General features: G+C 44.6%; 1 protein-coding gene across 2 annotated transcripts in view; it reads right to left on the bottom strand.

Annotated features, from left to right (window-relative positions):
• Nucleotides 1–11,126: 11,126 nt before the first annotated feature.
• The window catches only part of FAF1 (Fas associated factor 1), a 63,159-nt gene continuing 61,607 nt past the window's right edge, over nucleotides 11,127–12,678 (bottom strand). For both annotated transcript variants that reach the window (XM_068107764.2, XM_078785814.1), the window contains 3 exons: nucleotides 12,266–12,343; nucleotides 11,742–11,957; nucleotides 11,127–11,582 (listed from right to left, as the gene is read on the bottom strand). In XM_068107764.2, coding sequence (XP_067963865.2) covers nucleotides 11,499–11,582; nucleotides 11,742–11,957; nucleotides 12,266–12,343 — 378 coding nt within the window. In that variant the 3' untranslated portion in view covers nucleotides 11,127–11,498. The remainder of the gene's footprint in view (nucleotides 11,583–11,741; nucleotides 11,958–12,265; nucleotides 12,344–12,678) is intronic.

Genomic DNA, 12,678 nt, shown 5'->3' with positions numbered 1-12,678 from the left:
GTCTGGCCGGTGGTGGTTGTCGCGCCGGTCGTGACGACGGTGGTGGGCGGGGCGTGGCGGCGGCCACGCGCGGATCCGCCAAACCTGCGCCGTGTTCGGGAGGATCCAAATGCACGAGCGGATCCACCAAAGCTGCGCCGTTTTCGGGAGGATCCGAACGCCATGCCACATGGCGATCCGAACCACTCGCGCCGTGCGCGGCGCCGGGATCCACGACGGCCGTGCTATATGCCGGCCGTGCGTCGTGGGCTGCGAAAAACTTGTCCGCCTCCCTGGCCAGGGCGCGCGGTTCCGTAATGGTTGAACCGGCCAGCGCAAGCCGCACCTGTACAGGTAGCTGGCGGAGGAAGAGAGCACGGAAAAGGAAATCCGCGTGGCCATCGCCGAGCAGGGACAGCATGTAATCGATGCGGGCGGACGGTCGTGTGTCGCCGAGGATGGGAAGGTCCAAAAGACGGTCAGCGCGGTCGGCCTCTGTGAGGCCAAACGTGTCGAGGAGAAGCCGCTTGAGCGCCACGTACTTGCTCTCGTCCGGCGGGTGCCGGAGGAAGGACACGACTCGGGCGGCCGTGCCGGATCCAAGGGCAGCGACCACATAAAAGTACCTCGTGTCGTCCGCTGTGACGCCCTGGAGCTGGAATTGGGCCTCGGCCTGTAGAAACCAGGTGTCGGCCTGCGCTTCCCAGAACTCCGGGAGCTTGATCGCGACAGCATTGATGGCCATGGCGCGTTCGGGGAACCAGTCGGAGGTCACCAGTGTGGTGCTGGGCACACACGTTAAACAAAGGTAGGCCACAACGCTTTGGGTTAAGTCGAGCTCTTTATTGGTTGCTCACTCGTCAGCACTGCCGTGCTCAGGGCTGCGAGCCCGCATGTATATCTGGAGGCCACGCGTCACCTGGGGCGTGGCCGACATCCACTGGTGCGCGGAATTATGTCACTGCGCCAGCGAGCCATCGTGTCCGCCACACTATCGCGTTTCTCTGCTATCGGGGCTACCTAAAAAAACTGCACAACACACGACTATCGCGCCCCAAATATGCTCTATAGTGCACCGGAAATGGTGGAAAGGGTGCTACGTCATCACCGAGCGTGGGGAAAGAGAAATCAAGAAGAGGAAGAACTTAACTTACACTCAGAAATTCGAAATTGTGCAGTTGATAGGTGAAACAAAGCGAAGTGTTGGAAAGAAATTTGGGATAAATGATTCAACAGTGCGAGGTATTTACCGAAACCGCGATTATCGTAGAAACGCCGATATTAATATTTAACAATCAACAGTGAAGCAAGGTGCTCCTTTATTAATACGGCACTGGCAGGTTACGAGGAGCAGTATCATGCCCACGTCAACTCCCTCTGCCAATGCCAGATCACAGAATTCTTACGGCCAGACTCGGCGTCAGAACAAGTCTAATCGGGGAACATTAGGGTAACCCGGGGGGGGGGGGGGGGCACAAACTGCCGTTTGAGACCTTAATCTATGATGTAAATGCTTGATAATAAGAGTTTGCCGTCAACAACCAACACACCAACCCAGTTCCAATTTAAAAACATGCTGCAAAGTCTCACACACACGCACACACACACACACGCACACACACACACACACACACACACACACACACACACACACACACACACACACACACACACACACAACAAAATATAGCCGACGTGCAAGTTTGGCGCCAAAGGCTTGACCTGCGGGTGGGTGTGGGGGCACAATAACTCATTTGGGTGGGCTGCCGCAAAGTGCTACAGCTGACGCAATCCTGGACGACTTAGAGGCACGTGGGGGTGGTCAATAAGACTCCACCCAAGCCTCGGAACCTACCCAACCACCTAAGCCCCTCATCGTCCCCAAAAAGGTAAATAAAATGGTTAAAAAAAATGTACTTTTTTTACCATTTTATTTTTATTTACATATGGTGATTCTTGTTTTAATGTTTCTTCATTTGTTAATGTTTCTTTATATGGTAGAAACACTTGGTAAAAAAGTGGCAAAAATAGGTTAAATATGTGGTCAACTTGGGGGTCCTGGCACCAATTAGAATTATTACCATACGTTCTTCAGTTCGGCTATCGCGATTTTGGCTAACGCGCACCGATGGCGGCACCACTTAGGCGCGATAGCCGAGGGTTGAGTGTATATATATTTGATATCTACAGATATAAAATAAAGTTTTTGTTTGTTTGTCTGCACGCACGAATCTCCTGAACGGTGAAAGATAGGAGGAAACCTCTCAAACAAAAAATGTAGGCACGGGCCCCGGGAAGGTTATAGGCTAGGTGGCGAGGCCGGTCGAGGCTCACTTCATTCAAAAGCGCTCGCTAGCTGCTTAGTAACTAACCACGCCCCTGTTTTATCAACGACTTCATTGGTTGAGAAGAATGTGTAGATGAGTTTTTCATCAAGTAAAACTTTTATCAGAGTATGTTTTATAAACTTTGGTTGATAAGTTAATATACAGTGCATTCAGAAAGTATTCAGACCCCTTCACTTTTTCACATTTTGTTATGTTGCAGCCTTATGCTGAAATCGTTTAAATTCATTTTTTTCCCTCATCAATCTACACTCAATACCCCATAATGACAAAGAGAAAACAGGATTTTAGAAAGTTTTGCAAATTTATTTGAAAGAAAAAACTGAAATATCACATTGACAGAAGTATTCAGACCCTTAACTCAGTACTTAGTTGAAGCACCTTTGGCAGCGATTACAGCGTCGAGTCTTCTTGGGTATGACGCGACAATCTTTGCACACCTGGATTTGGGGATTTTCTGCCATTCTCTCTGCAGATCCTCTCAAGTTCCGTCAGGTTGGATGGGGACCGTTGGTGGACAGCCATTTTCAGGTCTCTCCAGAGATGTTCGATTGGGTTCAAGTCAGGGCTCTGGCTGGGCCACTCAAGGACCTTCACAGAGTTGTCCCGAAGCCACTCCTGCGTTGTCTTGGCTGTGTGCTTAGGGTCATTGTCCTGTTGGAAGGTGAACCTTCGGCCCAGTCTGAGGTCCTGAGCGCTCTGTTTCAGGTTTTCATTAAGCATATCTCTGTAGTTTGCTCCGTTCATTGTTCCCTCAACCCTGACCAGTCCCCCAGTCCCAGCTGCTGAAAAACACCCCCACAGGATGATGCTGCCACCACCATGCTTCACCGTTGGGATGGTATTGGACAGGTGATGAGCAGTGCCTGGTTTCCTCCAGACATGACGCTTAGAATTGAGGCCAAACAGTTCAATCTTTGTTTCATCAGACCACAAAATCTGGTTTCTCACAGTTTGAGAGTCCTTTAGATGCTTCTTTTTTTTTTGCAAACGCCAAGCGGGCTTTCATGTGTCTTTCACTGAGGAGAGGCTTCCGTCTGGCCACTCTGCCATAAAGCCCAGATCGGTGGAGTGTTGCAGTGATGGTTGTCCTTCTGGAAGTTTCTCCCATCTCCACGCAGAATCTCTGGAGCTCAGCCAGAGTGACCATCGGGTTCTTGGTCACCTCTCTTACCAAGGCCCTTCTCCCCCAATTGCTCAGTTTGGCCGGGCAGCCAGCTCTAGGAAGAGTCCTGGTTGTTCCAAACGTCTTCCATTTAAGAACTATGGAGGCCACTGTGCTCTTGGGAACCTTCAAGGCAGCAGAAAATTTTTTTTTAGGCTTCCCCAGATCTGTGCCTCGACACAATACTGTCTCACAAATACAACGTTGTTGCTCTGATATGCATTGTCAGCTGTGAGACCTCATATAGACAGGTGTGTGCCTTTCCAAATCATGTCCAATCAATTGAATTTACCACAGGTGGACTCCAATCAAGGTGTAGCAACATCTCAAAGATGATCAAGAGAAATGGGAGGCACCTGAGCTAAATTTCAAGTGTCATAGCAAAGGGTATGAATACTTATGTCAATGTGATATTTCAGGTTTTTCTTTTTAATAAATTTGCAAAACTTTCTAAAATCCTGTTTTCTCTTTGTCATTATGGGGTATTGAGTGTAGATTGATGAGGGAAAAAATGAATTTGAACGATTTCAGCATAAGGCTGCAACATAACAAAACATGAAAAAAGTGAAGGGGTCTGAATACTTTCTGAATGCACTGCAAGTCCTCCACATTGTGTCTGTCACTGAATAATTGTTCAAAATATGAGCAGTACCATGGGCAAACCAGCCATCTTCGGGTCGCTCAGACCATAAACATTGTAGGCCAATTTGTTCTCACAGTGAGATTTTAAAAAGGCAAAAAAGTAGAGAAAACAAAGCCTTTCTCACATTCGTCTTCGTCAATATCAATATATTTTCACAGCAGAATGATCAAAAAAGCGAGGAACAAACCCCATTGTTATCCTGTGCTTTCTTCTCTTGAATCACCAGAGATTTTCAGACAAATTAATGGATAAATTGTTTGACTCCACTCACGACAGATCGGGATGTCCAGTCTCCCTTGTGCTCATGCTAACAGCAATGAGTGATGAGCACGTCAAAAAAAATGTGAATCTTTAATTAAAACAAGAGCAAGCGATTAAAAATAAAAGAAAAGTTCCTTTTAGCATTGTGTTTCATTCCTTTGGATTCAGCCAAATTGTTCTCAAGCATTGCAAAAGAAGACAACACTGAATAGCATTCATGAAGAAATCATAATCAAAACAAGCCTCATTACACAACGTCATCCTCAAATGCTGATTTTGAAGTCAAATAATAAAGAAAAGCAACAGATTTGATGAAGCCGGTCATTTAGAAATGTAAAAAAATTTCATGAGCACTTTGAAAACAGGCAACATTTTTCATATCGCACAGGTGCAAGCAAGACAGCTCGGTTGTGATGCGAAGCACCTGGTGAATGAATACATGATTGTGTTCATTAAATATACTAGGATGGAACCTGTCCTTGTGGGACGGGTTATTCCCCCCACTTTTATGATGTGTATGGCATACATTATTATGACAAGAAACACCGGCTTCCACCAGGTAGCACTATATGATACACATTTACATAGAGAGAATCGACGTCCTCCCCCCACCAACACGGAACCCTGGAAGGTAAACCAACACCCCAAGTGCAACCATCCGTTTTCAACTCGTAATGCCCAGCAGTTAAGGAGTGCATAGAAGTAAAGCAAACACAAAAACAGAATGATACCGAGCATGATAATTCCCCCACTACTCTGATGTCGATGGATTTCAAGCAGAGATTTTGGGTATAGTATTACCACTTGCAATACCCCCTCACACCGGGAGTAGCGCAATGCGATACACATATACACTTAGTTTGTGTGACCTCCCTTCCCAAACTCCAGGGGTATAAAATTCGAAAACCTACCCAAGCACACTCCGAGTACCACCACCAGTTTTCAACTCGTTCCGTCCAGCAGTTTAAGAGTTCAAAGAAGTTACTCTACGAGACACACTAAAATAAATTAGACATCATACTGAAGAAACAATAATACAGACTTCAAATTATGTGTGTAAATATATATATTTGGCCAAAAATATTGGCACCCTTGCACTTTTTTCAAATAATCCACCATTTCTTCCAGAAAATTGTTGCAATTAAAAAATCTTTTGGTATCCACAAATGTATTTCTTTGGTTGGTTTGCAGTGGAACAAAACAAAAAAAGCTGAAAAAATTACTAAATCTTGTCTTATTCCACACAGAATTCCTAAAATAGCCTTTCAGAAGATGTTAGAAATAATTAGATTTCAAGCAGGTGATTCTCTTTTACTTTGGAATTGAACTCACCTGTGGTGAGTTAGAGGTGCCTGCAATATCCAAATCACTCATTCAACCAGTTTGAATAGAGAAAAGGAGTCATTCTGCTGTTTTGTGTCACTGTGTACCGAAATGAGCATGGAGAAAAGAGCATGGACAATCTCAAGGCTACAAGTCCATCTCCAGAGAACTTGATGTCCCTGTGTCCACCGTACGCAATGTTATCAGGACGTTTAAGGCCCATGGCACTGTAGCCAACCTCCCTTGACGTGGCCACAAGAGGAAACTTGATTGAAGATTACAGTGAAGGATTGCAGTGAAGGATTGTTCAAATGGTGAAGAAATCACCTCGATGAACTGCCAAACAGATTCAAGCTGACCTTCAGACACAAGGTATGACAGTTTCAACTCGCACCATCCGTCGCCAACTCAATGAAAGGGGGTTCCATGGTAGTAGACCCAGGAACACCCCACTGCTGAGAGAGAGACGTAAGAAAGTCCGACTGGAGAATGCAAAACACACCTGAACAAGCCAAAATCATTCTGGGAGAATGTCCTGTGGACAGTTGAGACCAAATTAGAGCTTTTTGGTAAAGTACATCATCTCTATGTTAACAGAAAACAAAATGAAGCCTTCAAAGAAAAGGACACCTTCCCTGCAGTCATGGAGGATGTTCAATTATGTTTTGGGGTTGCTGTGCTGCCTCTGTTACTGGGTACCTTGAATGTGTGCATGGCATCATGAAATCAGGAGATTACCAAGGTATTTTGGAGCGCAATGTTCAACCCAGTGTCAGAAGGCTGTGCCTCCGTTGAACATCATGGGTCTTGCAGCAGGACAATGACCCCAACACACACTTCAAAAAGCACCCAGGAATGGTTCAAGACAAAATGCTGGACTGTTCTGAAGTTGCCAGCAATGAGTCCAGATCTAAATCCCATTGACCACCTGTGGGAAGATCTGAAAACAGCAGTTGGGAGAAGGCACCCTTCAAATCTGGGAGAACTGGGGCAGTTTGCATAAGAAGAGTGGGACAAACTGCCAGTAGAGAGGTTGAGGAAGCTCATTGATGGCGATAGGAAGCGCTTGACTGCAGTTATTTTGTCCAAAGGCTGTGCTACCAAATATTAAGTCGAGAATGTCAATAATTTTGTCAATGCCATTTATTTTCATTTTCTGATTTAAAAAGATATATTAAGTTCTGAATCAAAAACAAAGGTTCTGTAAAATTAACAGTGAAATAAAGAATTGTGGAGACCAAATACTTTTGTCAATTTCAACTTATTTTCAGAGAAAATTGTGAGTTGTTTGAAAAAAGTGCAAGGGTGCCAATATTTTTGGCCACAACTGTACGAGGTGTGTTCAAAAAGTATCCGACCTTTGTTCATAAAAAATACTCGTATCCAGATGAAACAAACGTACACTAATCTCCTTCAAAGTAGTCCCCTTGGGCTGCCACACACTTCTCCCAACGGTTCTGCCACTGTCGGAAGCAGCGCTGGAACGCCTCTTTTGGGATGGCGCGCAGCTGGTCCGTCGCATTCCGCATGATGTCTTCTCTGGACTGAAATCTGGTCCCTTTCAGGGGCATTTTCAGCTTGGAGAAAAGCCAGAAGTCACACGGAGCCATGTCGGGAGAGTAGGGAGCCTGACGAAGCACAGGTGTGTTGTGTTTGGCCAAGAAACTCTGTATCAAATGTGAAGAATGGGCGGGTGCGTTATCGTGATGGAGCTGCCAATTTCCCGCTGCCCACAGGTCCGGCCGTTTGCGTCGCACAGCGTCACGAAGGCGACGCAGAACCTCTTGGTAATACTCCTTGGTGATGGTTGTGCCGTGTGGTGCGTACTCGTGATGAACCACGCCACTGGAGTCAAAGACGGTCAGCATGACTTTGACATTGCTGCGGACCTGCCTTGCTTTTTTTGGCCTCGGGGATGTTGGATGCTTCCATTGTGATGACTGCAACTTGGTTTCTGGGTCGTACCCATAAACCCAGGACTCATCGCCAGTGATCACTGTGTTGAGGAACCTGGGATCGCTGTTCACAGTCTCCAGCATGTCCTGTGCGATCTCCAAACGGAGTTGCTTCTGCTCAATCGTTAGCAGCTTTGGTACGAACTTCGCTGAGAATCTCCTGAAGCCCAAATCCTCCTTCATAATGGAATGAACGGATCCAATGCTGACGCCCACCTCGTCTGCAAGTTCTCTGATCGTGATTCGACGATCCTGCATCACCAGGGTCCTCAATTGGTCAATGACGATCTCATTTCGGGATGTTGAGGGCCTACCCGAACGTGCTTCACTCTCCACTGATGTGCGGCCATCTTTGAAGCGGTTGTACCACTCCTTTATCTGTGTGGTGCTCATGGCTTCGCCCCCGAAGGCCTGTTGAATCTTGCGGATCGTTTCCACTTGGGAATCGCCAAGCTTTACACAAAATTTGATGCAGTAGCGTTAAGTTTTTCCGTCATTTTGTCAAAAACGAAAATCCGACGGCGCTCACTTACACTTCCTCACTCATCGACGGTCTGCCGTCGAATGACAGCTTCTGCAGGTGGGAAAAAATTCACGCGTGCGCATTAGGATCGCCTACATACGTGCACCAATCAACGCCTCCTCAACGTACTAGCTTCATTTGTTTACGCACGACAAATTAAGGTCGCATACTTTTTGAACACACCTCGTACGTACATATGTGTAAATATATATGTGTGTGTGTGTGTATATATATATATATATATACATATATATATATATATATATAGATATATATATACATATATATATATATACGTAAAGGAGGGTTTACCGTGGGAGTTGTTGTATGCAGATTATCTGGTGTTGATTGCAGAACGTATGGATGGACTGAAGGAGAAGATGAACAAGTGGAAGGAATGTATGGAGACAAAAGGTCTGAAGGTGAATATCAGAAAAACGAAGGTGATGGCAAGTGGTAAAGCATGTAGTGAGGTGGAAAGAACTGGGAAGTGGCCGTGTGCTGTGTGCAGGAAGGGTTCGGAGTGAATTCCATTCAATGTACAATGTGCGCTGAGTGGGTTCATCAAAAATGGAGTGGTTTGAGAGGGTCATTAACCAGTGTGGCAGCTACATTCAAGTGTAAGGTGTGCACAGAGGGAGCTGCAGATGGAGGAAATGTTGAGTTGGATCTTGGAGACGGCGTGAAGCTGGAAGGTGTGAAAACATTTTGTTACCTAGGAGACATGCTGAATGGAGAAGGTGGATCAGACTCGGCAATGGTTGCTTGAGTGAGATGTGCATGGAAGAAGTTTCGAGAACTGAGTGGCGTGCTGACGAGGAGGGGAGTGTCGTTGAAGCTGAAGGGAAAGGTGTATGCTGCACGTGTGAAAAGTGTTATGATTTATGGGAGCGAGACATGGGTAATGAACGTAGAGCAGCAACGAAGGCTGGAAAGGGTGGAAATGCGAATGGTTCGGTGGATGTGCAGAGTATCGTTGAGAGGAAGACAAATGATTAATTGCGAAAGATGATGGGAATAGAGCCTGTGATTGATGCTGTGAAGAGAAACAGGTTGAGATGGTTTGGTCATTCGTTGAGGAAGGATGAAAGTGACTGGTTGAGAAGAGTGATGGAAATGAATGTAGAAGGAAGTAGAGGACGGGGAAGACCGAGAAAGACTTGGCTAAAGATGGTGGAAGAAGAAATGCGGGCAAGGGGGTTAACAAGGGGAGATGCAGAAAATAGGGCAAAATGGAGAAGATAGTCATGGGGACCGCAAGGCTAACCCCCGCTCTAACAGGGAAAATGGCCTTAAAATGCCTGTTGTTGTTGTGTATATATATATATATATATATATATATATATATACATACCTGTGTGTGTGTGTAAATATATGTGTATGTATGTATGTTTCGTATGATTTTAAATTCCTAAACTTTGGACTGTATGATGGATTCAATGATTGATGCGACGTGGACACCCTGTGTATATTTGAGTTGGTTTGATCAAGTTGAAGAATGCACACCCACCTACCGTTGGCCTCCAGCAAAACAACCGGTATCAGACAAATTTTTAACTAATTTTCCAATGACGGAGCTGTTGTCAAGACCCAATGTTTGCAAAACTCGAAAGGATTCTAAGTTACCAAAACGCTCACAGAAAACACGAGTTTAAAGATTGTTTATAAGAAAGCAGAACTACTCATGTCTCGGCTTTTCAAATAAAGGAGCTAACATCAACCCAACGAAAGTACGATCATTTTACAAGTAGCTCAACAATCACGATTTACACACTTGCGATGTCGTGGAACGGCTACGTCAAATCAATAGTGTACATAACATTGTTAAGTCATTTCACACGAGCATCATAAGCTGCATAACCCATCATGCCAACACTTGAACAATGGCAAACTTGTCAATACTTCACGCTCGTCGCAGCATTAAAAAAACAAACAAACAAAAAAACCAAAGACAATACCACACTTTAAAATCAGGTGTGAGAATTACATTAAGAAATCACTAAAAGGGTATCTGTGGGTCGACTAACCCATAAAAGTTCCTGTAATGCTCCATCATTAACATTTATATAAATAATAATAATAATAATAATACAAAAGTAATTATTTCACATGTTACAAACGCACACTTGGGTTTATTATTGCATTATCCCATTGCTCCATATTTTGGACAGAATGGCATTTTTGATTTGTAAAAAGAAAAATCGCTTAAACACAGCTCGATATCAATACACCAACATCGTGACCTCGAACAAAAGCCGTGCCAATTCCTACAGGTCCCGGATCGCCGAAATGGACATGAGACATTTTTTCGCAATTACGATATTCCGGATGAATTGGATGAATTGATTGGATATTTCTGAAAGGGAATAAAATAGATTTTGTACCAACTGGTTTTCCCTCTAAACCATCACTCCCCCCCACACCACCCCCTGCTCACTTTAAAAAAAAAAATGGAAATACCCATTGTGCAACATACATGAACAAACAGGATCTTGGCAGATTTTCCACAGAGAAACCTGAGAAACGAAGGTGTATTTCAGTCTGCAAAAGCAATAATATTTAAACTATTTATTCATAATCAAGGGAATGGATAAAATAGTTTATATGACGTTTCTTATTGAGAAAAAAAGTTTAAGAAAATCGTTCGCTCCACCAAATATGCTATACACAATGGATTGATGAAATCATTACAGAACTTCACAAAAGCTGCGCTAAACTATAGTGGTAAAAAAGTTGCTTTTTGTTTGTTTGTTTGTTTGTTTTCACAATTTTGGGAGAAAACTATGCTCTTCAAAATGTTTTGGTTACAAGGTAGTCAGATGTCAACTTAAACATGAGAATGAATGGCTGGCTGATCGAGAGAGCGGGTGGGTGACCAGGTGCATGGTCGATAATCTGAGTGGGAGGGTGAGCATGTCAGGAGGAGGTTGAACACGTGACATCCACTCTTTATTGTGAGCTGACACTGTGCAGAAGGTATTCAGTAAGGGATAGCAGATGGGGAGAAGCACTTGTTGGGTTGGGAGTGCAAATGGGGGTAAACTACACAACCGAGATACAAGAAAAGCATGTCGGAGAAACGTGAAGTGAGGGGACTGAGCGTGGCTTCAAAAAGGAAAGCAAGGGAAAGGTGTGTGGCTGAAGTGATCATTTGTTCCTTCTCCTTCTTCCAGGCCACCACCTCCCCACAACCCACCCCTTCCACCTCTGCCTCCACCTCCCCTGTCCCCTCCACCTCCCCTGTCCCCACCACCTCCCCTTCCCCCCACCCCACCATCAATCAATATTTATCCATTCAGTCCTATCACTGCTTGGCTTCCAAGAATAGCGTTTCCTGAGGACCCAATCCCAGGTCCTGTAGACTCTGTGATGCATCAAGCTGAGATACCTGAGGATAGATAAATAAAAACATGAGGTTGTTAGAAAGAAGTAAAGTAGAAATCAAAAAGCAAAATAGTGCTAACTATGGGTCCAATTGGTCCTTGCTTTTATTAGTGCAAAGGAAATGGTGACAAGTGTCAGTGACTTGCAGAAACTGTCCCCTTACATCTCGACGAGGATATGTGGAGAGTAACTTGTACTCATGAAGAGGGAAGCCTTGTGAGGCAATAAAATCCAGCAAGAATGAAAGAGGTTGGGCGGCAAGGAATCTCCTCTCCAGGAAGTTTCCGCTCGGAGTCCTGATTCGAACTTTTGCCACGACTTGAGATTGCGTATCAGGTGGTTCATCCGGAAGTGAAAGCGCCAGAGATTTCCTTATGGCCTGTACAAGAATCGCATTGCCAGGTATGTTTTGGAAGGAAAATGTTTAAAAGATTTACCGAAAAACATTGTGTACGGGAAAGGCAAAACCACACGCAATGTTACGAGGGGCATCCAGAAAGTTTATAGGCTGACATAGAAAACAACATTATTTGCTTTCAATTGTACATTCAGCCTGTTGGTGGAACAGTTAAGCTGGATGGCTTAAGATCTTTGGGTCTTGAGTTTGAGCCCCTGTCATTCCATTAAATAAAACCATGTGGGTTGACTCAGTTCTGAAGGATCTTGGATAAACTTCCAGTTTCTCACCTCTTTCTCCTGTTCCTGCTCAATTTTCTGCTGTTCTATTCGAGCCTGCTCGGCGATCTCTCTCTCCTGAGCTTCACACTGCAAGCAAAAACAAATAATCAGTTATTCCTCAACAATGCCAGGTTCAGTAGTCAGAATAATATAATGTTACCAAATGGACCACAAAACAAAATGCAAGTGACTCATGTATCAACACCGTCTCCCTGCACCGATTTCAGTACCGCATGCCAAACGTATATGACATTCCCCAAAGCAAAACGACCAATCACCTGCATTTTCCCACAAAATAAGGCATTGAGGTAGTTGCACCACATTTTAGGCCAAAGCTCTTACACGAGCCTCGATCTTGTATACAAAAAAACAAAAACAAAAAAAAACACCCTTTGCAATTGGAGGTGTTCACAAACTACTCC

Source organism: Myxine glutinosa, chromosome 1 (genome assembly GCF_964187855.1).
Source record: "Myxine glutinosa chromosome 1, kmMyxGlut1.1, whole genome shotgun sequence".
NCBI classification, from domain to species: Eukaryota; Metazoa; Chordata; class Myxini; order Myxiniformes; family Myxinidae; genus Myxine; species Myxine glutinosa.
Note: the sequence above shows the minus strand (reverse complement) of the source record. Positions and strands in the feature narration are given on the sequence as shown.